The sequence below is a fragment of the Meles meles genome, chromosome 13 (assembly GCF_922984935.1).
Source record: "Meles meles chromosome 13, mMelMel3.1 paternal haplotype, whole genome shotgun sequence".
In the NCBI taxonomy this organism is placed as follows: Eukaryota; Metazoa; Chordata; class Mammalia; order Carnivora; family Mustelidae; genus Meles; species Meles meles.
In genome coordinates this window covers 42,714,412-42,741,767 of record NC_060078.1, presented here as the reverse complement: position 1 = coordinate 42,741,767, position 27,356 = coordinate 42,714,412, and the positions used below count along the sequence as shown (strand labels likewise).

At 52.9% G+C, this 27,356-nt stretch overlaps 1 protein-coding gene across 1 annotated transcript; it reads right to left on the bottom strand.

Moving 5' to 3' along the window:
- Positions 1–115: 115 nt before the first annotated feature.
- CDHR1 (cadherin related family member 1) lies at positions 116–22,478 on the bottom strand. Its single transcript, XM_046026267.1, has 17 exons — positions 22,251–22,478; positions 21,575–21,670; positions 20,467–20,612; positions 19,411–19,461; positions 18,147–18,236; positions 16,890–16,976; positions 15,567–15,683; positions 14,381–14,524; positions 12,590–12,668; positions 10,788–10,888; positions 7,946–8,149; positions 7,297–7,449; positions 5,401–5,565; positions 4,824–4,891; positions 4,111–4,339; positions 3,194–3,451; positions 116–2,505 (listed from the first exon to the last, which is right to left on the bottom strand). Exons 1-17 carry the CDS (start codon positions 22,303–22,305, stop codon positions 1,969–1,971), a joined length of 2,580 nt encoding a protein of 859 aa, XP_045882223.1. The 5' UTR covers positions 22,306–22,478; the 3' UTR covers positions 116–1,968.
- Between the last annotated feature and the right edge of the window lie 4,878 nt (positions 22,479–27,356).

Genomic DNA, 27,356 nt, shown 5'->3' with positions numbered 1-27,356 from the left:
CCACCTGCTGAAGGAGCCAGGAGGCAGGCAGAGCCTGGATGTCTGGGAGACTGATCCCTGTGAGTCAGCTAACACACACGTAAGGAGGGAACAGGAGGTCATCTTGGCCCTTGCTTAACAGATTTTATTGACCATTTACAAAAGAGGTTGATCGCATGCAAATTGGAAGGATGTTGCATTTCCCATGCAGAACTAACATAGTCCAGCGCAGTCCCCTCCTGAAATATATGCTGCAAAATGCCTCTTTGTTCAGTCCGGGATCCCAGCTTGTTAGTTTCACTTCTTAATACACTCTGGGGTGGGGACTGCAGAAACGCCAGCCAGGAGCTTACACATCGGCATATCTGAGTAACACCTTGAAACACAGACTCAGAGATCAAGAAAAGTGCATGTGCATATAATCGGTTTAAATAAAATCACCGACAATACTCCAGAGCAGTTATTAATGAGGGGAGCAAGATGCAAAGAACCGTTCTACTTCCCCCTCCCTACACATGGCCAGACTCCTCATAAAGCAGGGTTCCTTGAAGTTGGGCAGAACTTCCTTGTGCTAAGCATAGAGGCCTGTGCGTCTTCTCTCCTGCAGCAGGTTGTCACAAGCTGACGATGTGTGCCCAGCCAGGGGAAAACATAGAGAACCCAGGATCCTCTGACCAGGTCTATGCTACCAACCTGCTGTGTGGCCTCTAGCAATCACTCCTCCCTTGGAAACCCATTTGTCTTCTTGGCAAAACGGAGGCTTGGGCTTCATGTGCTGCCCAGCTTTGGTCCTTTCTGACGGTGGCTGGCCAGGGCTGCATGGGGGATGTGGTGGGGGAGAATGGAACTGGGGGATCCTCAGTCAAGGCCAGTGACATAGTCCAGCTCTGGCCACCATCGATCAGGGGCTGCACTCAAACCCAGCACAGGCCCTCCTGGGGGTGCTTGGCAGAACAGCTTGAAAGGCTCCTAATACTTTCTGGAAGAGTTTACCCCAGAGAATTGGCCTGCAGAAAAATACTCTGCATTTGTGGTGCTTTGCACTTGGCTAAAGCCCTTGTTATCACATTTACTTCAGTCTTCACCTTGGCCCTGCGAGTGAGGCAGTGAGGACTGATTGACTTCATTTTACAAATGAGGAAGTGAATGTTCAGGGAATTTTAACAGAATTCCCAAGGTTATATCATGTGAGAAGGATAAAAACAGATCTCTCTAAAATTCAGCCCTGCCCTGTCTCTTCCAGGACTCCTGGTGGGGCAGCGCCTTAGGGAGGGGCTCGCGGCTCTTTCAGGTGTCTCTAGGACCACTGCAGGGCTCCAGCTTGGACATTTCTGGGCCCACCTGGGACAGCCCTGGCTGGGGTCATCTCATACCTCTGTCCTCTGGTCCCGTATCGGTACAGCAGGGGCCCACAAACTCTGCCCAGCACCACCTCCCATCTTTCCAATAGCTCTGAGGATCAGCCCCACAGTCAGTGTTAGTTTTCAGTGCATTATGGCCCTGCCCTGATGCACTCACTCTCCTCCAGCCTGCAGGGGTCACTGACCACAACCTTAGCCAGGGCTGACTCCTTTTCCTGCTCCTGCTCTTAGCTGGAGGCTTCAGGATCCAGGTCCCCCTTGGCCTGGCCACATGTAGCCAGGGCCCTGGTCCTCAACTGAGGATGCTGAGGGTCCAAGAGGACTTGAGGGACTCTGTGAGGTCTGAGGTTGGTGAGCACAAGACACCCAGAGCTGGCTCTTTGTGGATTCCCAGCCTCTGTGGAATGAGGAGCGTCAGAGCTGTGCCAACGACTGGGTGATGAGGAAGTATTTTCCAGTTGCATCCCATAAACAGAGAAATCCCTCATCCAAGGCGTATCCAGAGCCATGGATATGGGGCTTACATCATGGTTCAAAACAGAGATGACCCTAAGAAGTGGGTGGCGGGGAGCATGGTCCAAGTGGTAGGACAACTGGGCTGGGGAAATGAGGATCCACAGGACACATGCTAGAAGTAAGCCTTATTACCTACATTCTTCTTCTCAAACTTCTGCCTGAGCTCAGAGACCAGAGCTGATTGGACAGGGCTTCCCACCTTGGGTTTTGGTGACCGTTGGGATTGATGAGGGGTGAGTGAGCCAGAGACTGTAGGCACAGTCCAGGGGGCCACGCCCATCTTGGGCGCCATTGTGGGTGGTGGAGGGGGAGCTGGGGCTTTGGGGGGCAGTGTGCTTCCTAGGCTGTTGTTGTTGCAGTTCTCATTGGAAGGATCCTCTTTGAGCACAAACTTGGCAGCAGCCTTGGTCCTTCTGAACTTGAGCCATTCGACGCGCACGGCTCGAGGCGCCGGGGTGGGCCGCTTACGGAGCACGCGCCGCACAGGAAGGACCTTGTTGGACTTCTTATTGCGCCAGAAGGTGGCGGTGGAGATGAGGACGGTTATGGCCACTATGATGGCCATGATGCCAGCCAGGACACCCACAGCCTTCATGGGGTTGTCTTTGGTCTGCATCAGGAAGGCGGCCATGGGGCTTCGGGACAGCATCTGGAAGAGAGAGCCCTCCCCTTGCCTTCCGTGGCTCCTGCCCGGTCCCTGGAGGACGGAGCAGGGCTCATGAGCTCCCTGAAGCCTGATGGTTTAAAAAACAATCTTTCTGGGGTCAAGCATCCCTGGAGAATCTGATGAGCACTATGGGCTTCGGTCCAGAAAAAATGCACACAGAGAAAATGTGACGCATACAGCTCTCCAGAAAAATGCACAGCAAGAGAGCATAATGCAAACAACATTTTTCAGATTAAGAACTCCCACATTAGCTGGACTCTTTCCTTGAGAGATTAGGGGATTGCTTACCTTGGTTATGGAGGGCCTCTTCTGTCCAAGTGAATCAGGACCCCCCTAAGTGATAATTTTCTGCCAGATACTGAGCTGATAACTATGTACCATGATTTTACTTCTGCCTTTTAACACCCATGCGAAAGAGCCATCACTATTCCCAGTTTACAGGAAAGGAAGAAGAGGCCGGGCAAAGCCCCAAATCACACTGTTAAAAGGTGTTGAAACTAGGATTTCTACTTGATTCCAAAGCCTATGTGTCTGATGGCAGAAGCAACCTTTGCTAGCATTGAGTGTCTTTTGGAGGAAGGCTGGGGATGGTCTTTGTTCCTCTGACGACACTGCAGCAAGGCCTCAGCTGGCCCTCTGACCCTCTCCCCGACGCAGACTTGGTACCCACCTCAGTGTCTGTGATGTCAATCTTGAGTAAGGCTGTGGTGCTGAAGGATGGGGAGCCACGGTCCTTGGCCTGCACCTCTAGGGACCATGTGAAGTCCCCGCCAGGGGTAATGTTGTGCAGGGCATCAAGGGAGCGGATGGAGTTCTTGAGCCGGATTTCCCCTGTGTGTGCATCGATGTCAAACACGTTGGCTGGCTTGACGTGGGTGATGGAATAGTCCACCAGATTGTTGGGCTCTTCTGCATCCTGGTCCGTGGCCTGTGTGTGGGGAGGGTCGGACAGAGCTGGGCTTCAAGGATGACACTTGTGAACCCTGGCTAAACCAAGAAATCATATGTGGCTTGCTGGGTTGAAGGGAAATGATCCTAACCCTACCTGGAGTGGACTGGAGTTGGGAGAAGTATTAAATGAGCCAGGGTCTGTGCCAGCCCCCCTATGTGTATTATACCATTCCATCCTCAGAACAAGTCTGGGTGGTAGGTATTGTTTAAAACAAAACAAAACAAAACAAAAACTTGGATAAGTGACTTGTCTAAGGATGGATATAGAGAAGGAGGGGAGATGGGATTCAAAGTCAAGTCTCTTGGGTTTCAGAGTTCATGCTTCATCCACATTAGGAAGACAGTTTTGCTTAGCACTGCTCTGAAAACAGGCAGACCACTGTGTGAACAAAAGCAACCCAAATACTTAAGCTACCCAAGCCTCAACTGCTTCTTTTGTAAAGTGACAATAATAGTTTCTCTCTTAGAGTTTATTTCTGGGTTGAGTTGGGGATGGGATGTATAATGAACCTTAAAATCCTCTGCTCATATTGGGAAGCCACTAGTTTTATTTTAAAATAAATTCTTCTGCTATGGTGCCTCTTGGAGCAGCTAGAACGAGGCTTTTAGGGAAGATTTGTTGCCTTCAAAGCTCACCTCAATTTTCACCGGGGTCCCCAGCACCATTGTCTTCTCCTGGATACTCTTTCCAAACTGCGGGTAGTGGTCATTGACATCCAGGAGAGTGACAAAGACCTCGGCCAGGCTGTATTTGCCCTCCATATCCTCTGCCTTCACGTAGAAGTTGTACCTGGCTGTGGCCTCAGCATCCAGGCTGGCCCAGGGCTGGGTGTAGATGATCCCAGTGGACGGGTGGATCAGGAAGCTGCCAGGCACAGGGAGCTCAGGCTTGGGTGTGCACAAGCACAGGTGCGTGCATACAGGCACGAGCGTGTGCGCACACACACACACACACACCTGCAGGAGTGACCTACCTCTAATGCATTATGCAGCTTCTCCAAAGTAGCTCACCTGATCCTTTCCCCAATCCTGCAGTCTGATGGAGGTAGGCCCACCCATCTACTCACCCACCTCTTAACCCTGAACTTACCCAGACTCAGACTCACAGCCCTTCCCTTTCCACCCAAAGCCTACCCCTCCCTAACTCCAGGCCATGACAGTGACCCTTCTTCTCTTAGATCCCTGAACCTCTGCTTCAGGCTCTCTACTGTTTTCCTTTCCCCCACTGGGCTTGTATTCATTTCTCCAACCCGGTCTAGGTCCCTCCTGCTTTCCGCCCAGATCCCCTCTGCCCCCTGCCTCCCAAATCCCTTGCCCAAGGCTCTTTCCAGAATTCTGGATCTACTTACGGGTCTGCCCCGGACCCATAGATGGAGTATTTGACTTCGCCCCACGGACCTGTGTCTGGATCTACAGCCTGGAAGAGAGAAAGCTCTTAGCAGTCCCTGTCCTTTGCTGGGGCATGTTGGCAGCCCAACATGTGTGTCGTGTGTCTGAGAGCTGCTTTCCCTGGCAACACAAGGGGATTTGGGGTTTACCCAACTGGGCAGAAACTTATCTGAAGGCCTGCTCCAGAGCCCTAGCTTTCTACCCAGGAGGTCTCAACTGTTGGAAGAACCAAAAGGTTTAGATCTAGAAGGTATATATCCCTCCTTTGTAAAAGAGAAAGGAAAAGGAGATGAGTCCTGTGCCCTGACTTCGGGGTTTTTGCCTACGTCCTCCTTAGAGTCCTGAGAGGTATTGTTATCCCCATTGTACAGAAGAAGAAACTGAGCCTCAGAGAGGTCAGGTAGCTTGTCCAAGGACACAGTTAATGCATTTGGGCTTTGTGGTTCAAACTGGAACCCAGGTCTCTCTGATTTACCAAGCCTCCTTCGTGGGGGTTCCTAACCACAACCCTAGTCCCTGGGCTAGTCCTCAACCCACTGTGACAGCCACCACGTTGGAGCCTCCTGGAGAATTCTCAGGGATTCTGGCAATGTAGTAGTGGGAGGTGAACTTGGGGACATTGTCATTGGTGTCCAGGAGCTGGATCAAAACATCTGCTGTGGAGCTGAACTTCTCTGGAGTGTTCACTTCAATGGCCAGTAGCTGAGGAAGGAAAGAAAATAAGGACTTATCTGGGTGGTGGTCACCAGGCAGAAAGCCTTCCCACTGTCCCAGCATGGTCGGGCGGACACCTGCCCTGTCCTGCTTCAGTCTCCAACATCAGCCTGTGATGCCTGCCGCCACCTGCAGGGGGCACCTCTAAGGCCCACTGTCTCGAAAGGCCTGCTTATGGTTGTATTTGGCCCAATTTCTTTTGTCCCATTGATTTGCTTACTCCTTTTTAGTTTCACTTTGAAAAATTATTTTGCTATATAATATAATTTAATATTTGTTAGGGAAGTTCTTGCCTCATATTCTTTCTGTTTTCCTATTCTTACAGGTTTATTCCTCCAGATAAAAATCAGTGTAATGTTAACCCTCCTCCCCATCCCCAAAGGAAATTCTACATCAGACTTAATCGAAATGATACTGGATTCTTTATTCATCTGATGAGACTTTGCATTTTTTAAACAAAGTACGCCTTTACATTTCTTGCTTTCTTTATATCCCTTTGTTAAATTCTTGTGTTTTTTTTTTTTTGTTATTTAGATGTTGTATATTCCTTATTATCCTAATGACTAGGAATTTTATCTTTTAGTTGTTATTATAAAAGAGGATCTTTTATTCCATTATTCTCTTTGCTATTTTTCTTATTCAGGAACACTCAAATTTTGTGTATTAAGTTTATAATCAATCATGTTAGCAGCTTTGCTGTGTTTGTTTTTCCAACGTTTCTTAGATTTGTCTAAGCAAACAATAACACCACCTACAAATAATGATAATTTTGTCCCTTCCTTTCTAAGGTTCATACTTCTTATTTCCTTTCTTTATGCAGGAATAACATTACTCCAGGAATAGTGCTAACTAACAGTGGTGATAGCAGGCACCAACAATTTTTTTCTGACTTCATACGAAGCTTTTTTTAATTTATTTTTATTAAAGATTTTATTTATTTATCAGAGAGAGAGAGAGAGAGAGTGAGCACAGGCAGACAGAGTGGCAGGCAGAGACAGAGAGAGAAGCAGGCTCCCTGCCGAGCACGGAGCCCGATGTGGGACTTGATCCCAGGATGCTGGGATCATGACCTGAGCTGAAGGCAGCCGTTTAACCAACTGAGCCACCCAGGCATCCCTCATACAAAGCTTTTAGATTCTCACTTCTAAGCATGATGTTTGTTGTGGTGGTATATGTAGGTATAATTATAAATAATTATAACAGTTTAAATAATATTAGTGAAGTATGTTTTTCCTTTTTATTAATATATAGTATTTATGTATATATCTAATATTCGTTATTTACATTGTTCATAATTTTAAAAAATCACAGATACAAAGGAGTATTTTTTCTTAACTTCTGCTAAAGTTTTTATCAGAATCGATGATAGATGTCAAATGCCTATGAGAAATACATTTATCTTGATAATCAAATAGTTTTTCTGTCTTAGTCTATTAACATGGCACCTTGAATGCCAGTGCTTTCCTGGGACAATGGTAATTTAGGAACAGAGGCTTAGTGAGGCTGTGTGAGCAGCGGGAGCAGGCCCTTGTACCCTCCCCTTCTTCCCTCCCCGCCCCCATTCCTGTTCCCCCAGTCAGCAGGAGGGGCAGAGGAACCGAGAGGGAAAAAGGAGGGCCAGAAGGGGCAGGAGGCGACAGAGACCCCTCAGGAATGAATCCAGGAGCTGCTATGAGCTCCTAGGACCCCCCATTCAAGGCGGTGCAAAGCATCACCTACCTTAAAGGTTAGCACTTTGAACTTTTCAAAGTCAATGGCGGCTGAGTTTTCCACAATGATGGTGACTTGGGCTTCATTCAGGACTGTCAGTGGGACCACTCGGAAGATGCCCCCAGGTCCCACCAGCCGCAGGTTGAATTTAGCATTGGCTCCCTGGACCACAGAGTTTGGAGGGAGGCAATGGGAAGATGAGTGAGAATAGAAACTCATTAGATGGTCATGCTAAGTGAGGAGCCTTCCTTATGCCCTTAACCCTGGCAGGTGAGTATTATTATTTCCTTCTGTCAGCCAGGCCATGGAGGATCAGAAAGACTTAGCAGGCTATGGAGACTAAGCCAGGTAACAAACAAACACAGCCTAGCCCTCTGCCGGGCGGAGGAGGTGATGGGAAGTGGTCACAAAAACTCCCCGGGGGATCTAATACAGGGAGGCTTCTGTTTGGCTGGCTTTACTTTTTAACTGATTGTGAATGTCCTTAGGCTAAGCAGAGAGTCTGTGGTTAGCTACTGTCCCCCATCTCTCTCTTGGTTACACCTTCTTGTTTCATTCATTTTGTGACCTGCCAGGCCCTTGGGACATAGGCAGTGAAGGTTGGTGAGCTCTCAGCTCAAGTCCCTTGGAAGACAAGGTGGAGGGCAGGACCACACACCTGGTCTGAGTCGTTGACGGTGATCTTGAGGCCCCGCAGGATCTCTCCCTGAGGTGGGTGCTCATACATGGACAGCTCAAATCTGTTCTGGGGTCCACTCTCACCATAGAACGTAGGCGGATGGTTGTTGAGGTCCACGATCCTGATGGTGACTGGGACCATGGCCTGGGCAGCTGGGATCCCGGCAGAGCTGACCTCAGTCACCTGGGGTGGGGGCAGGTGGCTATTGCTGTGTGGTAGGAGACTCCAAGATGGCCCCATGGATCCCCGCCTCCACATGTTCATCCTCATGTATAATCCCCTCTCTTTAAGTGTGGCCTGCCCTAGCAACTGACTTCGGATAGCACGTGGCAAAGGTGATGGCATATACTTAGTGATTTAGACGACAAGGATTATAACGTCTGTATTCCAGCAGACTGTCTCTCTTGCTGGCGCTGATGAGATGAGTAGCTATGTTGGAGAGGCTCATGTCTCAAGGAGCTAATGGGGATCTCTAGCCAACAGGACACTAGGAACTAAATTCTGCCCATAATCATGCGAGCCTGGAAGCCGATCCTTCCACAGTCAAGTCTTCAGATGAGAACCCAGTCCCGGCCAACAATGCGATGGCAGCTACATGAGAGACCTCAAATCTGTGGACCTGGCTTACCAGGAATCCTGGCCCACAGAAACTGCGAGATACAAATGTGAGCTGTTTTAAGACCCTAAGCTTGTGGAAATGTTACAACAGCCACAGGCAACAATATGGTGCTAGTACTGATCCCGTTTCTCAGATGAGGCACAGAGGGGTGAAGTAGTCACCTGGGGGTCACACAGCTAGTGAGTGGCAGAGCCGGAACAGGAAGAACACACAATTAGGTGTGTCTGATTCCTTCGCCAGTGCTTTCTCCATCTCCCCACACTGGCCCCTCTTTGCATCCAGAGACATACGGGATTGAATCCCAGCTCTGCCACATTCTGTCCTGGTGTCCATTTGGCCACGGGGAGGCTGTAGGGAGTGGAGGTGCGCCGACACAGCAACAGATAACTAACACGGGCAGCAAAGCCAGGGCTGAGAATCCACAGGCTCCATGTGAACCACTCCCTGTGACAGATACTATCAAGGACCTCCCTGCCCTTGTTCTTTAAGCATGCTCTGTCTTACCTATCCTAAAACTCTGCTCCCGGGACACCACTCCGTCACACCCTAGCTGCTATCCTGGATCCCTTCTCAGAAGCCTACACCTCCATTTCCTAATTCCTCCTCCGCTCTCAGCCCATCCCCAACGGAGACCTTCACACCAATTTCCATGCTGCGTGCACCACTGTCACCTCCTTTGCCTTCCTGAGTGTCCTCTGCTAATGTGACCCTGCTCTCTGCAGGCTCCTCTCTAGCTCTCTGATTGCTCCTGGGTTTCCCTCACCTGCCCACCCCCCCCCTCAATCCTCACTCAGCCTCCAGGGCCCCCACAGCTGCATTCTCAACCAGTGCTCCTCTGTCCCCACGGCCACTCTCTGGGTGATCCCATTCCCCAAAACCATCCTTCCACAGCCACCTGTAGGCTGACACTGTCTCCCCAGGTTCCAAACCTGTATATCCAAGTTGTGTGTTTCAACCTGAATGTTCCTGAGACAGAGAAGCTTTCCATGCCTGTCCTCCCTAACCGGCCTCATCTCCTGTGCTCCTGATGGTGTGACACCACCTCAAATGCCCCATCCCTGTCCCTTCCCTCACCCCTCACAGCCACATTCTGTGGAGTCGGCCTCCTTCATATTTTGCAATTTGTCTATTTATGCTATTCCACCTCCCTCCATCCCTAAGAGCCTTCTTCATTTATCGCCTTAACTAATGGCTTTGCCTCCCTGCCTCTCATCCAGTTTCCTCCAAACTCAAGGTGGGACCAGTGTTCTCAAACCTTAGGCTGGAACTGGTGCCAGAGTCACTTGGGAGATTAGAACATGCAGAGTCCTGGGTTTCTTCCAGACACACAAACTTCCTGTTGCCAGGACTAGGTCCTGGAAATCTTTGTCTGCCAAACTCTCTGAATCTGAGACCTGCCATACCCCTTCCCTGCCGCCCCTGGTCTAAAGCAGACAGATGAGCCTTTTAACAAGACTCTAATCATGCTCAAGACCCTTCAATGTCTCTTTACTCCTCTTGGAGAGAAACAGCTACATAATTTGCAGACTCAGTGAAAAATGGAAATATTTCCTAACAAAATTTTTTAAAAAAATTGTTTAAAAATCTTGTTAAAAAATTATTAAGGATTTTGAGACAGCAAGAGCAGAGCATTACGCCCAGCATGGGACCCTTCTGACGGTGATCCCTATGTAATTACATAGACCACACGCCCACAAAGCTGGCCCTGATCCAGGAAAAAAACTGTATCTCATATTCAGGACCTTCATTCCTCTGGCCCCAGCCTGGATCCAACCATTTCTCTGTCCACATGCTGCCCATGAACTCTTGGCTCTAGCTCACGACTCCTTGCTGCTTCGCTAGTCCATCATGTGCTCTCACCTCCTTGCCTCACATGGCTCTCCTAGCCCATGGTGCCTCCAGCCCACCCTCATCCCCACCAGTGATGCCCTTCACCGATCTCCAGTTGCTGGGTCCTCCCCATGTTCAAGACCTCACTGCTTCAGTCCTACCTCCTTGTGAATTCACGTCTCCCCTTGCCAGGGGCTTTGTGTGTCTGCTCCAACATTCACCCAGGCTACGTGATGTAGGTGCTCTTTGGAGCAGCAGCCAGCTCCCTCCCTGGGTGGAAGGTGGGGTGCTGGAGGTGGGCTGGGTCTCATCAACTTTGGAATCTCCCAGGGCCGGAGGGTAGGAGGAAGGGCCAAGCTAGAGGGAGGGTACCTGTACATGCAGCTCATACACCTCTCTCCTAAGCTGGGCAGGGCTCTGCATGACTGAGATGACTCCAGATGTCTCATTAATTTCGAAGGCTCCGTCACTCCCTGTCAAGGGGGAAAGACATGCCCTGCAGTTCCACACATGGCCAGGCAGCCTGCCCCATGCTCCTCCCTCATTGAGGTCCCTATAAAATGTAATTCCACACATGGCCAGGCAGGCTGCCCCATGCTCCTCCCTCACTGAGGTCTCTATAAAATGTAATTCTATCGGGGCGGCACCTGGGTGGCCCAGTGGGTTAAAGCCTCTGCCTTCGGCTCAGGTCGTGATCCCAGGTTCTGGGATTGAGCCCCACGTCAGGCTCTCTGCTCAGCGGGGAACCTGCTTCCCTCCCTCTCTCTGCCTGCCTCTCTGCCTACCATCTGGATCTTGCCAATGAGGAAACTGAGTTTCAGAAGGGCTAAGTCATCTGTCTAAGATTTCACAGCACGTGTAGAGCATAGAGCTGGGACTTAAACTCACTTCTGAGTCTGGCTTTCAGGTTTCATGGAACTGGCTTCTCTTACTGACGTATGTATGCATGTGTGTGTGCGTGCACACGCGTGTGTGTGACGGCAACAGAAAAGGAGAAACAGACACAGAGATAAGGAGACAAGGAGGGAGAGAGAGAGGAGAGAAAGGAAAAGAGGGAAGAAAGAGGCCAGAGGCTGCGAAAGGAGGACCGAGGAGGGAGAGGAAAGAAGACATGAGAATGGCAGGTGCTGGGTAATTGTGGGAAGGCTGCAGAGGTGGAGGGCAGGGACGGGGAGCAATGGGGTGGGGGGTGTCTGGGAGGGGAGTGTCTGTGTGCCTGAGGAAAGGAGCCCACAAGTGATGGGGGCACATTCACGCATACGTGAGCTGTTGGAGGGAGAGTGTGCACCAGGCATATCCCAGGGATTAGGTCGGGGAGGGGAAGGGGTCTGAGTGAGAGCACAGAGACATGTGCATATCTGTGATCAGGCACCAAGCATGACCATTCCATTGAGGGGCCTGGGCCTGTGGGGACTGGCCTGTGGGGCCACAGAACCCACCCACCCGGGGCCACCATGACCTGCTCAGTTGCTGCTCAGTTATGCAAAGAAGAGTCTTGGAAACAGGAGACTTAGGTTCAAATCAAATGGGAATGTGGGATGCTCCTTTAGCTTCTCTGAGCCTCAATTTTCTTGTCCATATTTGGGCTAATGGTAGGAAATGTCCTATCATCGTTGCATTTAATTCTCTTAATTCAACTATATGCTCTAGGCCAGAAATGTAAAAGAATGAGAGGGGTGACTGGGTGGCTCGGTCAGTTAAGCATCTGACTCTTGGTTTTGGCTCAGGTCATCTCAGGGTCATGGGATCAAGGCTCATGTCAGGCTCTGTGCTGGGAGTAGAGCCTGCTTAGGATTATCTCTCTCCTTCTGCCCCTCCCCTTTCTAAAAAAAAAAAAGGAGGAGGGAAAAAACCAGTAATTTTTAAAAGTGTAAGAAATGTGGCCACTCCCTCTTGTTAATCAGCGTGTGCCCAGGGTGAAGGGACAAGTTGGAGCCGCCCACATTGCTTTCAGTGCCCCCCCCCCCCATGCTTCTCTCGCTGTTGCTGGACATAGTGACAAACAGGAGCACATGCCCAAGAGACTTGTCACCTCCTGGAGGGACCCAGACCCCCCACCCAATATATCTTGTACTTCTGGCTTTACAAATGAGGAAACTGGGACCCAGAGAGACCTGGGCAGGTCACTCTGGTCACCCAGTGATGGGCCTGTCCTCAAAGTCGCCCAGACTTACCATTCAAGAGGCTGTAGACAATTTGGTTGGGTTTGCCTCGATCTCCATCCATGGCAACCACCATCAGTACCTCTGAGCCCTTTGGGGGAACAGAAGTAGCTGCCTGAGGACAACCGGTATGGCTGGGGCTCTCCCCTCCCCTCAAATACTTTCCCCCCTCAGAGGGAGGTGCTCCTGCCACCCAAGAAAAGGGCCAGGCCTCTGTGTGGCCCCACACCAGTTCTACAGGGAGATCGGAGCACACACTGGCTCCCAGGGCTGGAGGGACAGCCTGAGCCCTGCTTCTCCTCACCACATAGGTTAGCACATGGCCACCCAGGGACACTCAGGCCCCTCAAGTAGGCCTCCTCCTCACACCCCTCCTTTCCCACACACACACTCAGCTCTGGCCTCTACTATCCAGCCCTCAAGCCTCACCCTTGCTGCCTCATCCACCTTTTGCCTTTGGAGGTAGACGGAGGGAGAGTCAGAGACAGGTGAGAGAGGGGCTGGCCACAGTAGGGTCCGATGCAAAGTCCAGGTACTAGGATGTTTTCCTGGGCCCCGGCTGGGGCCTGTTCGAAGGGTTTGATCATGGATGGCACAACTAACAAGCATGCTCCACCTCAGCCTGCCTCCCCCTTCTAAGCCCTCTGCTCAGGCCCTTCTCCTCCGCCTGTCCACACTCATGGCTGCCTCTTGACTGTCCCCATGCTGCCTGCTCTCCCTCAGCAATGCTTTAGCTCCTGGCAGGACAGCTGGCCTCCCCCGGCCCTGCCTTTGGCCCCCACCAGAGGAGCCTGCCATTTCTCCCTCACTCTGTGCTCATCTCTATCACTCAGCTGCCAGCTTCTGGACAAGTGGTACCTTAGCTTGGGCCCAGCATGTGAGCAGTCCTCAGAAAGTGTTTTCATTATCTCCTCAAGTCTAGAATCATCAGACCAGGGAAAGGGAAAGTGACAATGCAGTTCAGTTCTACAGAGTCTTTGGGAAGTTTGGCTCCAGCCTGGTCTCTGCCTCCAGGGAGCTCTCAGTCTGTCCGAGATGAGGGGACATGTAAATACATGGCTGTATCCCAAGGTGGGATGGGCAGAGTGTGGGAGCGGAGAAGAGAGCTCCCATCTCAGCCGAAGATGTCAAGGAAAAGAGTGCCTGGGCTGACCTGAGAAGGGCAAGGAGCCTCAGGCCTGGGGGCATGTTTTAGGCAGAGGCTAAAGGCACAGCAGGGAGATTGGCTGGGTGCTTGGAGGCTGAGGACTCAGGGGTAGAGAGGAGGCCGGGCCTTAGATGCCAGGGTTGGGGGCAGGACCTTCCCTGAGAGGCTTGAAGACAAGCATAGTCACCAAAACACCAGGGGCAAAGACTGCATTGAGGGGAAGGAAGCTGAGGCTGGCCTTGAAACTGGGCCTTCAGGACAAACATTGGTCTGAGTGACCCCAGGCTATGGAGCTAGGGAGGCATAAAGGAATCTCACCTCCCTTGCCCACACATGGTGTAGAAAAGGCCCCACCCAAACCAAAGCAATGGGCCACCTGCCAGGCTCTCTTCTCAGCCCTTTTGAGGGGTTGAACATTAGCAGCTGGATTAGAGTAAGTTGGAATGAGGGAAGAAATGCCTGTCACAGTCTTGGCACCCAGCAGGCGCTCCACACACCAGCACCTGCTTCCTCTCCCTTCCACTCCCACTGGCAAAAGGACATGCACCTGGGCTGAGCCTGAGCCCATCCAGAGCCAGCCATGTGAGCCAAGCCACAGGGGATCCCGGGGCAGTGCTGTCTGGAGGGGACACTGGGCTGAGGGGCCAGCCACCCACCGGAAGGGTGTCCTCATACACATAGCCGTAGTAGGGTGTGCCCACGAAGACAGGGGGCATGTCCTGCACGTCCTCCACATTGACTGTGACTGTGGTGGTGGTGGAGAATACCACGTCGGCCCCTCGCAGCCTCCCTCCGCCATCCTGGGAGAGAACCAGAGAGTGAAGAGAGGTTGGGTCCTGGATGGCCCCCGGTGGCATCTGGCTTCTGCCACTTCCTGGCCTCAAGACCAGCTTCCCTCTCTGATTTCTGTCTGCTCCCCTGTCACCTGGAGATCAATTCCTCCTTGGCAGAGGTTACTGAAATGAGCTGATGCATGGAGGTCTTTAGTCAGCGCCTTGTAGGCCCTAGGCACTCAAGTGTTCCTTTGGGAAAAAAAGTGAGTTCATTCTCCTGGGAAATTATGTTGGACAAATGTCAGAGGAGGGGTCAGTGCCAAACTCCCCTTCCTGCCAGAAGCCAAGCCTCCAACTCCTGAGAACCTACTAAGAGCACGACAGGGGGCTGTATGATGCAGGTGTGTGCCCAGGAGGCCCAGCCCTCACAGAGTTTTGGGCAAGTGCTACGGGCTGCAGAGGGATGGCCTGCAGCCATACGTGACCAGCAAGGGCCATCCTATTCCTGGAAGAGACAATGTTGAGCCCAGAGGGGACAGAGCGCCACCTTGGGGGAGCACCAGCTGACTTGCGGCTCTGCTCCCTGCCCTTTAGAAATCTGAGGAACTGCTTTGCCTCGGGATGGGCAGATAAGAAACCCGAGGCACAGAGAGGGTCACTGATCACCCAGAGAGGGTGAGGTGAGCAAGCCCAGGTGGAGAAAGGGAAGTGCCTAGAGACCAGGCTGTGGGGGATGGGAGGGACCCGGGCCTCCAGGCCATGGTCACCTGGTTCTCAGGAGGGGAACCTGGCCTGTCACGGGACGTACACTATCGTCCAGAACCGAATATACCCTCTCCAGCCCCCACACTCCAGCCTCCCTGGAGACTACGTCCATGTCCGAGCGGGGTCCACATCAACATAGGTTCTGAGCAGCCTCACCCCCCCACCCCCGCTGCCATCATACCTTCAGCCCTCCAAAGCGCCCCCACTCCCTTACAGAACCAAACTCTGTTCCAGTCCCCAGGCTGCTTCCCTTGGCAAAGGCTGAAGAAAGACTGGAGGCTCTCAGTGCCTCCCTCTCAGTTACCTTGGCAACCACGGTGACAAAATGGGCCCGGGCCTTCTCGTAGTCCAGGGTGGCCCCAGCCCGGAGGCACAGCACGCCGCTGTGGTGGTCCAGGGTGAATTTGGTGGCGTGCACATTCTGTAAGAATGAGGGGCATGCTAGTCCTCGGAGGGGGACCCAGGCTGGCCCAGGAATGGCTGCTTTGCTTCTGATAGGGTCTTCACTGTCCTCTGTCACAGGAATGCTGGCCTTGCTGGCCCCGAAGGTCCCCCTCCCATCCCTCAACGTGCTCCCGGCAGGGCCCTAGGCTTCTCACTGCCCAGCTTCCAGGTCAGCTCTGGCCTGGACTTTCCAGCAGGTAGACGTGGCAGCAGAGTGCTCTAACCTAGAGGGCGTCGGGGCTCAGAAGCCACAGTGGTGGAGACAAGCTTCAGGATCATGAACCTCAACCAGGAAGGGCCTAGGGGCCAGTCACAGGCAGCCTGGGGGGTGGTGGAGGGTGGGTGGGGACAGAAGGTGATCCTCAAGCTGGAAAAAGGGTACTGTGTGTCACGAGCTGTTATCGGAGCTGCACGTGTATTTAATCCCCACAAGAACCTGTGAAGATGGGCTTGTGCCTTTCCGGTTCTGCACATGAGGAGGGAGAGCTGGGAGAGCTAGATGAGGGGGTGAAGGTCCCCCCAAGAGGGGGCGGCATCTTTCCGGTACAGGTGGAGCCCGGGGGATTTCTCCAGGAGCCTTGTCATCAACCACCAGGCTGTACTGCCTTGACAGTTGTGAGAGCCAGGGACTAACCCTGGGGGGAATTGAGGAGTGGCCCCAGGAACAGCAGCTGTGAGAGGTGTGGCTGATTCCTGCAGAGCCCAGGGAGGAGGACAGGGAGGAGGACGAGGTACGGGAAGGGGTCTCTGCCTTTGACAGGGTTGGGGGAATGGAACGGGGTGGGGGACAGATCCCCTTTTTGCCCTTTTGCCTCTCCTCAGTTCTAGGCCAGGCAGTTTTTTTTTTTTCCCCCACCCTGTGTGGGTGTAATGTGCCCAGACCTCTCCTGGGGAAGGGGTTGGGGTTAGAGAGCTGAGGGTCCTGGAGATCCAGGGAGAGGGTGGCGGGGAACGCAGACGGAGCCAGGGTGGGCCGGTCCGGGGAAGACGGCTTCCACCCACACTCCTCTCATCTCCCCACCAGCGCAGCCCCAGCCCCCGGAAGCTGACGTGACATCTCTGACTATCTCTGGGAAGAGTGGACATGCTGACTCAGAGCCTTGGCGATGGAGCTGGGGTGGTGGCCATCCAGGTGTCCCTTCTAACCCGGGCCTCTGGTAATGACCAGTATGCCCCTCCTTACCTGCAAGAAGTAGGTGACACTCCCTCCAGAGCCTGTGTCCTTGTCCACTGCATGCACCTTCATGATACTGCTCCCAGTAGGTAAGTCCTGAGGGGTCACAGCCATGGGGTGGGGGAGGGGTCAGTCCCAGGGCAGTGAGAGAACGCTCAGGGGACTGGGGGTAAAGGGAGCCATAGAAAGATGGAGTCAGGGAGTGAAGGGCTGAATAGAGGTGAAGAGGGGAGGATTACCCAGGGAACCCTGCTGGAGAAGAGGCAGCCAAAGTCAGAGTAGGTGAGTGGGTGCAGGGAAGAAGGAAGGGGAAAGAAAGGAGTGAACAGACATCCTCTCAAAATAAGACTCCAGTTAGACAAAGCGTTTAAACATGAAGTGCGGAAATAGTTAATAGACATATTTCACATTACCAGGGATCGCGTACATACCATTTAGAGCCCAAACGAAGTATCTTCCTCCTACTGAATTAGCAAACATTAAAAAATTCGAGAATCCCCAATGTTGGGGAAGGATGGGGAGACACACCCGAGGGGAGAGAGCCAGCTCGTCCCCCTCTGGTAACTCATGCTTTCAACCTCAGCACTTCACATCTTGGACCATTTCTTAAGGAAATGATTCTAATTAGCTATATGGAAGTTTTATGTTGATGTTTAATGTTCAGGATTTGATGTTTTTTATGACAGCAAAAATCTAAAGCATCTTAAACATCCAAATGTAAAGGACTCATCCAGTCAATGGTGGACTATGCACTAAGTGGAAACTATTAAGACGACAGTTACCTAAACTTCACAATTACTGAGGAAATGCTTATGTTGTGAAATTAAGTGAAAAATAGCATACAGAAAGCATATGTTTAGTATTGTCACAGTCATGTAAATAAAACAAACAAAATAAATCCAGTAATCCCAAAATGACTAGAAAGAATACCACCAAAATTTGACAATATTGTCTCAGGCTGGAGAAATTTGTTTTTTTCTACTTTTCTATATATTTCAAATTTCCACAATAAACATATATTATAACAGAAAACGGGAAATGGACATTCCTGTGGATAAAAACGAATGTGTGAGGGGATGGCAACAGAGGTGAGGGGAGGACATGAAGTGGGGGCTCTCCGGAGGGTAGAGGGCAGTTAGGATGAGGAGGTGTTCATCACTCAGGGGCTGGTCCCCAGGGGGACAGGTCACAGGGCAGCCCAGGGGTAAGGCTGGGCTGAGTCTGGGTCGGGAGTGCATCGGCTCTGCCTAGAGGCCTCTTGCTCACCTCAGGAACCTGGACAACGTAGGGTTCCTGGATGAAACTGGGGGCCTCATCATTGGCATCGGTCACCAGGATCGTGACTTTTTCTTTCACCTGAGAAGGAGCAAAGGGGACAGGAGTTGGGGCAGTGAGACTTTCTGGGCAATAAAGGGACAGTGGCCTCTAATAGCCCAGGTGTATGTCTCTGCCTGATGTCTCTCCTTCTTCATCCTCTCCTTCCCTCTCTCCCTTCCTTCCCTTCTTCCTTCCTTTCTTTTTTTCTTCATTCATGCAACAAATACTACGAAGCAACCACTAGATGTGAACACTGCCCTCCATCCCAGAGACAGAAGACACAGTCTGATGGTGCCTGTTTTGCAAAATGGGATGGCAGGGCAAGATCCCCGTAAAAAAGAAAGGTGGTGATCTCACGCAGGGTGCTAACAGTGGCAGGCCAGGCACTGTGGACAGCCCCCTGTGCTATCTGACTCTGGGGCATGATGGCCTAGGTAAACACACCCCTTGGGTTTGTGGGCACATGGTCTAAGAGGCTGTCTCCAGAGGCCCCGAGAGGAGGCACCTAGTCCAGCCAGTGGTGGGGACTGCAGGGAGGCTTCACAGAGGAGTGAGATTTAAGCTCCTCAGCAGGTGAGAGGGAAAGAGGTGGAAAGGTATGCCTGGAAGAAGGAACAGCACATGCAAAGGCAAGAGGAGTGGCATGTATGATGAGTTCAGAGAACATAAGCAGATTTGGGGCTAGATGTTCGGGAAGCTGAACATGAGAGGGAAGGAGGGCGAGGCAGATAGTGCTGGATGGGGAGGCTCTGAGGGCCAGACTGGGGCTTGGACCGCATCCTGAGGACAGTGGGGACCTGCCGTGAGTGTTTCTGCAGCCGGGCTATGGCCAAGCCTAACGTTTCACGGTGATGGCTCTGGCTGAACTTCAGAGATGGACTGGGGTCAGGTAGCCTGGAAGCTGGGGAGCCCCTGTGATCACCCCGGCAAGCTCTGATGAGGGCCGGGTGGGAATGGTGTCTGTGGGGGAGGAGGTTAAGGAGCAGCTAGGTCTGGGGCCCCAGGCGTTCATCTTGGGTGACTGGGCGGGAGCTGGTTGGAGGAGGCAGATGGGAACACATCCCCACTGGCCTCCTTTGGTGCAGCCCTGTCCTGTGAGCACACTGGAGGGCCTCAGCTTGGATTTACCAGAGAGCCCCTAGGAGGGAGGAGAAACTGTGGGCAAGCCTAGGGAGCAGGTGCTGCCAGGGGGCTGGCTCAGGGCCACACTTACCAGATTCACGCCATCGGAAATGCTGATGATGGCTTCGATCTCATCCTCCCTCTGTAAAGCATAAGGCTCCAGTGAGTGTCTGGGAGTCTGATGTACCTGGGGACCCTGAGGCGGGGGGAGGTTCTCCCTGCCCCCACTGAGCCCACCAGAGTAGACATGGGCATGTCAAGGGAGCCCTGGTGCAAGGCAGGGCGACCAAAATCTGCCTCTGGCCATGCTTGAGACCTTGTTTCGGGTCTTGGGACATCAGGCGTTCTCATAAACCCGCAGTAGTACTGAGGCAAAGAGAGAATGTTCCCCTGCTAGAATGAGGACAGACGCTAACCAGTATGCTGGACATCCCAGCAAGCTGGAGTCTTCCCTTTTTTCTTCTTTCCCCTCTCTTCCTCCGCATCCTCCCCATCTCTCCCACACCTCTCTGTGTTCCATGGTCCAGGTCTGCAGTGTCTCAAGCACTCCCTAGCCCATGGTGGGATCCCAGCGAGGAAGGGTATTGAGGTCAGCAGGCTCCCAGGGGTGCTGAGGAGGGGTGCATGGTGATAGGTCCCCCTCGTGGTCCCTACAGCAGCCTCTGAGACCCAACTTTCCTTTCTCAACCCTGGCCTACAGCAGGGTAAGTTGACTGTCGGACCAGAGCTGGCAGTAAGCCCACAGTGTAGGTCCAGTTATGGGGTCCACAAGGCCCAACATCCTGGTGTGAGGCTCAAAAAAGAAATGTAGCCCAGGTCCCAGCACCCATAGGTTCAGAAAGGTGCAGAGGAATAGAGGTGTGGAGGTTTACCAAACTCAGACCCACTCTTTAAACCACTCTTTCCCAGGCTGCCTCAGTCAGTAGAACATGCGACTCTTGATCCTGGGGTTATGAGTTCGGGTCCTGTGTTGGGCATAGAGGTTACATATAGAAAAAAAAAAAAAAAGTACTCTTTCCAGTCCTGATCTGCTGTCAGTTTTCTGTGGCTTACAGGACCTCTCCAGGAATGACCTCTAGGGAAACTTCCAGCCCACAGAGGTTTGTCTGCACACCTGAGAGATAGTACTTCTCACATCTCTCCATACCTCTCTGTCCAGCTCTTCAACCAAGGTGATGTTTCCAAAATTGGGATCAACAGAAAAGACACTTCTAGCACTGGGGTCAAAGCTGATGTGGTAGGAGACAGGGCCTCCCTCGGGATCTGTCCCATTTAGAGTATAAACATGAGAACCTGGAAAGAGACACAGAAGGGAGACTAGAATCTGGGACCCCAATTTCCTAAAAGTGGCATCTATTCAGACGAAGGATCCAGCTGTTTCTAAGGCAGGTATTCAATCCAGAGCTAAAGGTCCTGAGCCGAAGTGAGCACTGGCTACCGGCTCATCCCCGCGGGCTGCTTCCTCCCCTCCACCCTTATTCTTTACAACCATCAGGGAGATGTTAGTGTCAGTCACTGTGCGGACTGTAAGCCATAATACAGATGACAGAGGAGCTTCAGGGCTGCCTAACCCCAGGGCTTCTTCCAGTCCCGGGAGCCAAGACTGGGTTTCCCTGGTATGGGGGATGGGAGAAAAGGAAGGAGCCATTAAGACAGGAGGGGTGACCCAGGGTGCAGTGTTATGCCTCCGTATCTGAATTAGTTCTTCGGGGATTTCTAAGTAGATGCATCTTTTACACTGCTATCCTTCTGCTCAGTGCGCCCAACCCAGACAGAGAGAGAGGGAAGAAGGGAGAACCTCTTCTTTCCCCCTTCCCCCTTTCTCATGCATATCCCAGCAAGTTGGACTTTCTTAGGTCTGTTTAAAGCCTAAAGATCCCAAGCTCGGAAGCTCCAGGAGCTAAGTATATTTGCCCAAGGTCACAATAGTAAGGGGCGGTGCTGTGGCCAAGCTTTGGGGTTCTCATCAAGCTGCCAACTGCTGCCTGCTGTCTAGGGTGGCCCTGTCTCTGGGCCCTGCAGCCGCAGCTGGGTCTCCAGGACTGGCCTGGCTTAGGTCTCCATGACAGCCGTGACCTCCTTTCCTGCAACTGCCCAGGGGAACTCAGAGCACAAACAGGGCGCCCCAGAGGGCCCACAGCCTGGCACTGGGTGTCCCATAGGCTCAGAGGAGTCACGGGTTCAGTCCTTGTGTCCAGGGGAATGAGGGCCACCTTCTGAGAAACCAATAGAGGGTGGGTGCCAGGGGTACTCACCTACAGGGGTGTCCTCAGGAAGGCTGAACAGGGCCATGTTTCCATTGGTGCTGCCCACCCCGTTGTCGAAGAAGTGAGGGGCAAAATTGGCCTGGGCTAGGGAGAGAACAGGCAAGAGAACAGACACAAGGAGGGACAGCTTCACATCTGCGTGGTCCCAGGTCTGGACCCAGTCTGGCCAGGCTGGGAGTCCCCTCCCCAACCTCCAGCACACCATCAGAATGGGCTGGGAGCTGCGAAGGGGTCCTTCCTCCACCACCTCCTGCAGGCTCAGACTCCGCTCAGGCTTGTCAGGGACGCGCACCATCTGGGGCACTTAGAACCCAGTTAGCGGCCAATCTCAACCCACCAATGGACAGACCTGGAACCCCTCGCCCAGAGAGGGGCAGTGCCCTGGGCAGAGGAGGGTGCCCCAGCAGCCTTCAAAGCAATCACCAAACCTCCCTTCTGAAGAAGACAAGGGCAGCAGATGATCCTGGCTCCAAATCGGGGTGTCTCCAGGGTACCCGCCGAGCCCGGCAGGTGGAAGTATCGCCCCACCCCGCCGCGTCCGGTCTCCCCGCCCGAGTCCCACCGTGGAAATGAGCAGCCAGGGCTCTCCCTCGGCGCCCACTCGGGCAGTGCCAGCACCCGCGCTTAGCCCCGACCCCGCGCTCGGGGGCCCGCGGCCACTCACCTAGGCAGAGGCACAGCAGCCCAAGGGCCAGGACGGTCCCCGGGCTGCGTCTCATGTCTCCGCGGGCGGACAGAGCCGTTCGCCGCAGCCGGGCCGGGCGCAGGAGCGCGGAGCATGCCCCGGGCCGCGCGGAGTGCAGAGCGGAGAGTGGGGGCAGTGGCGGCGGGAGGGGCGCGGGGCGGGGGCGCTGGGTGGCGCGAGGGCGCTAAGCGGATGACACCGCTCGGATCCGCGCAGCTGGAGCGCTCCCGCCGGCTGTCAGAAGAGACCAATTAGTGAGCGCGGAGGTGAGGGGACAAGCTCCAGCAGCGGGCGGGGCCAGGAGGGGTGGTGGCAAACTCCTCTCCCTACCACGCCCCCTTCGCCCAGGTCTGGAGCGCAGGCGCCGAGGGGTCCTCAGCTCCGCAGCGGGGAGGAGCGGGGGAGAAGGGGGGACGAGGGCGGTGTCTTCCCCTAGATGGCCCTGAGCAGCACACTGGAAAATCGGGGCTTCTCGGGGCACCGCTGGAGGTTTCCCTTTTTATGAACTTCCTCTGTGACTTTGAGGGAGTTTGGCACTCTCTGAGCCTGATCATTCCCGGCTGTAAAAGGGCGGTAGGCAGGAAACAGACCAGCCAGAGACTGGAGGGGTCCCTCCCGGGAGGAGGAATGCACAGAAACAGATGGATTGACGGAGCGGGAGTGGCGGGTGCCCTCCAGGGCAAACAGGTTCCAGGGACAGTGTCCCGGGCTTGGGGTGGGGGCTGAGATCAAAAGACAAAGAGGAGGGTTAGGAGAGGAGCAGATGGGGAGGGGTATCAGGCCCACCTCACTGGGATCCCCACTCTTTTTTTTTTTATTTTATTTATTTCTTATTTTTTTAATAAACATATAATGTATTTTTATCCCCAGGGGTACAGGTCTGTGAATCACCAGGTTTACACACTTCACAGCACTCACCATAGCACATACCCTCCCCAATGTCCATAACTCCATTCCCCCTCTCCCAACCCCCCTCCCCCAGCAACCCTCAGTTTGTTTTGTGAGATTAAGAGTCACTTATGGTTTGTCTCCCTCCCAATCCCATCTTGTTTCATTTATTCTTCTCTTATGCCCCTAACCCCCTATGTTGCATCTCCACGTCCTCATATCAGGGAGATCATATGATAGTTGTCTTTCTCTGATTGACTTATTTCACTAAGCATGATACCCTCTAGTTCCATCCACGTCGTCGCAAACGGCAAGATTTCATTTCTTTTGATGGCTGCATAGTATTCCATTGTGTATATATACCACATCTTCTTTATCCATTCATCTGTTGATGGACATCTAGGTTCTTTCCATAGTTTGGCTATTGTAGACATTGCTGCTATAAACATTCGGGTGCACGTGCCCCTTTGGATGGGATCTCCACTCTTTCCTGTCCTAACCTCCAGGCACTGGATCGTTAATGTGGTCGCTAGTGAGGGTCCACATATGTGGTGGGCAGCAGGGAGGGTGTTCAAGTCACCGCTAAGGTGGGAGGTGAAAGTTACCAGGTAGCACACTGGCCTCACTCCCTAACCCCCGGGTCCAGTGGGTGCCGATGGAGAAGTAGCAGACCCACTCAAGCCTTGTAAGGAAGGATGAATGGCTTGAAGGCAGAATCAAGCCCCTCCCTGGGATCCACTTGCCAACAGAGCTGGCCAGCACAGGTATGGACTGCCCCAAGAGGGGTGAGCTCCCCATCCCCGAGGTCATTTAGTCAAAGCAAGGTGCTGCTATGGGGGCCCCCTGAACACAAAGCAGGTAAGCTCAGGTACCTTCCTGGTTGGTGGTAGCTTTTCCCTGGGCTGGGCACTCATTCTCTCGCTCTGACATTGGAGTTTGGTTGGAGAAGCGGCCTGGTCTCTTCTACTCAGAGGAGACACAGGGAGGCCACTTTAGGCCCAAACCTGGCCACTTCCCAGGATGGTCTTGGAAGGGTGTGTCCACAGACAGAGGAAACACCTTTGGGTGCTTCCTGGAGAGGCCTCCACCACTGGGGTCTCAGTATTCCTCCCCAGGGCCCTTCATCAGAGTAGAATATCACCCATCCCCCTGGCCAAGCCTCCTTGATCTACTGTTGGCAAGAGTTAGGGATTCAGAACAAGGAGATGAATCAGTAATCCCAGAGTGTTGGGCAATTTTCAGGCCCAGTTAACCAGAACCCTTCTTCAATCTCCATGGGTTTGGCCCTTTGGCTGGAAAATGAACTGTATTTTTTTTAATAATTTTTTAAAATGCACTGTATTTTATTTATTTGAGAGAGAGCATGCATGTGTGAGTGAGCTGGGGGAGAGGAAGAGAGAGAGGGAGAGGAGCAGACTCCCCACTGACATGGAGGTACTATGTGGGGCTCGATCTCAGGACCCTGAGATCATGACCTGAGCTTAAACCAAGAGTCAGATGCTTAACCAAGAGAGCCAACCACATGACCCTGAAAGTGCACTTTATTTTTTTTAATATTTTATTTATTTGTTTAACAGAGAGAGAGAGAGATATCACAAGTAGGCAGAGAGGCAGGCAGAGAGAGGGGAAAGCAGGCTCCCTACTGAGCAGAGAACCCGATGCGGGGCTCGATCCCAGGATCCTGAGATCATGACCTGAGCCGAAGGCAGAGGCCTAACCCACTGAGCCACCCAGGTGCCCCAAATACACTTTAAATTGCACAGACATTTCTGCATCTTTTGGTCACAAAATGCTGGGCCAAGGCCAAGGCAAGCTTCCACAAGTTCTGCATAGAGATGAGGAGATTGGGGCTTTCTGTGAATGACTCAGTGGGCCAGAGGCAGAGCAAGTGTGTCCTGGGGCCAACATCTTGCCCGTGTGCTGAGCAAAGCAGCTTTCCCTGTGGCCTGTCTGCCTCCTTCCTCATCACTGTTTCTGGTGCCTTGAATTCTCTGGCCTCAGTTCACTCAGTCAGCAGACTTGCACTGGAGAGGGATAGCGAAAGCGTATTCCCACATGTTGTGTGTGTGTGTGTGTGTGTGTGTGTGTGCACGTTCACCCATATTATCTTGTGTAACCATTATGATGTCTTCTGATGTGATTGTCCCTGCTTTGGAAGGGAAGAAGTAAGGCACAGAGAGTGTAAGTCATTTGCCAGCTTTACACCGCCAGTGAGGGACAGAGCCTAGAGTCACATCCAGTTTGGGCCGGCTCCAAAAGTAGTTGAAACTTTCCACGGTAGAGGGAGATGACAGTGAAGCTACTGAAGCTTCGGCTCTTGGGCCCCCGGTTCACACGGTAAACCTCTATTTGTGGTTTACATCTATTTTTTTTCTTTAAAGAGGCCACCCCTCCCCTTTCAACTGCATAAGCTCAGATCTGCTCGAAGGACTAGCTGTCCTGGTTTGCCTGGGACTGAGGGGGTTTCCAGGGACGTGGACATTCAGCACTCAAACTAGGAAGGTCTGGGGTAAACCAGCACAAGCTGGTCCCTGCAGATCAATCCCTGTCCACAGAGAATTTGAGAACCTGGGAGAACAGCAATAATTCATGGAGGTTCCCATCATGGACCCTGGTTTTGATCTTTAGTGAGGAGGTGTGAGAGGCTCTGTGGAGGACTCAGTGTGTCATAGCTGGGAAGGGCTCGCTTGCTGTGAGACACAGGGCTTGGCCCTCACCTGCTGATCCTGGGCAGCCTCAGACACGTTACCTTGTCCTCCACGGTCTATCACCCCGGCAGGGTGCTGGGCTCCCTCTCTACAGGGCCTTTAGCTAAGGCACCAAATCAGTTTCACCTCTTGGTCCTGTCCTGACAGCATTTCCTCAGGTAGATTTACAATAGCTGGTCCAGCTGTCAGTAAGTGGGAATTCAAGTGTTAGCTGCCAGCCTGGGCATGCGAGTGTGTGCTTCCTCTAGCTGCCAGCACACCAACCCAGGCTCTTACAGCCTCTTTATCCCCATCTGACCTACTGAATGTGCTAACTCACGGAGCCTTGCTCACTTATGCCCACACTCGGACAGCTGCCCAACTTGTCCCAGCCCGGGTGAGGTCCTGACTACTGTCCTCTGTGGTTGTGGGTCAGGGTGTACCCACCTGGCTGGAAGATGGGAATCTTTTGCCATAGCAGTGGGCTCTGGGGTTAGTAGCTGAGTGGCCTGGGAGCCCGGGACACCATCTACTCAGAAATGTGGCCTTCCCTGTCCCCTTGCTCTGTCCAGGCCAGGTGTAGGCTGGTTGTCTCTGTTTTCTCTAGCATGTAGATGGGATTCCTCCCCTATCTGTCCAAGGCGCTGCCTGCCCCCCTAACCGAGGTACTAGGCAGGAGTCTGGGGCTTCCACCTGTTCCCCAGTACCCATCTCATTGGTACTAGTACCCACTGGTTCAGACTTCTGGGTTGTAATGCTGGCTCTTGGTCACTGACACTCACACAGGTGGGCAGAAGCTCCATCCTGATGTCACCTGTCTTCACGCCACACTACTCTCCTCTGCCATCCAGCCTGCCTCCTGGCAAAGTCTAGGTAGGGGACACAGCAAAGAATGTCTTCTCCTCCAGAAGGGTTTTTCCCTCTGGCATCTTCTGCCCCCACAAGGAACTGGTCCCTACTTGGGACGTTGACAAGGTCTTTAAAAAAACTTTAGTGCTGTAATCTGTCTGCCTTGTCATCTCCCGCGGAGTGCTGTGAACCATTTAGGGCAGAGACAGTGGCACACATAGGTTTCTTCAGTGTCCGCACAGGATTTGTCACATCGTAGGTCCTCAGTGGGTAGTAGTTGACCAGCTGAAGGAGTGACTGAATAATGAATGCATGACGAGGTCCCTGATGACGTGATAACTCTTGCTTCCTGATCCTAGTCAGCCGTTAATCGTCTGCATGCCATTGACATGCTCCTTCCCGCTCCATCCATCCTTAAGTGGGTAGACTGGAGTAGGCACGAGCATCCACTGAATGCCTGCTGAGCCAGGCAGGAGGCTAGTGTGTGAAGAGGCTGAGGGACAGGCAGCAGAGAGTGCTGGAGACTGCCGCACAGGGATACATGCTCACACCCACAGTGTCTCTGAACACTGAGTCGATGGGGCCCCTGGGTGGCTCAGCTGCTTGGGTGTCTGCCCTCAGCTCAGGTCATGATCCCAGAGCCCCGTGTCTGGCTGCTTGC

Excerpts from the sequence above, each read along its gene's own strand:
- CDHR1 (XM_046026267.1), bottom strand. The coding sequence starts at position 22,305 with ATGAGACGCAGCCCGGGGACCGTCCTGGCCCTTGGGCTGCTGTGCCTC. Across the intron at positions 18,237-19,410 it reads TTTCCGATGGCGTGAATCTG|GTGAAAGAAAAAGTCACGAT; the intron begins GTAAGTGTGGCC and ends GCTCCTTCTCAG. Across the intron at positions 8,150-10,787 it reads TGTATGAGCTGCATGTACAG|GTGACTGAGGTCAGCTCTGC; the intron begins GTACCCTCCCTC and ends CCCCCACCCCAG.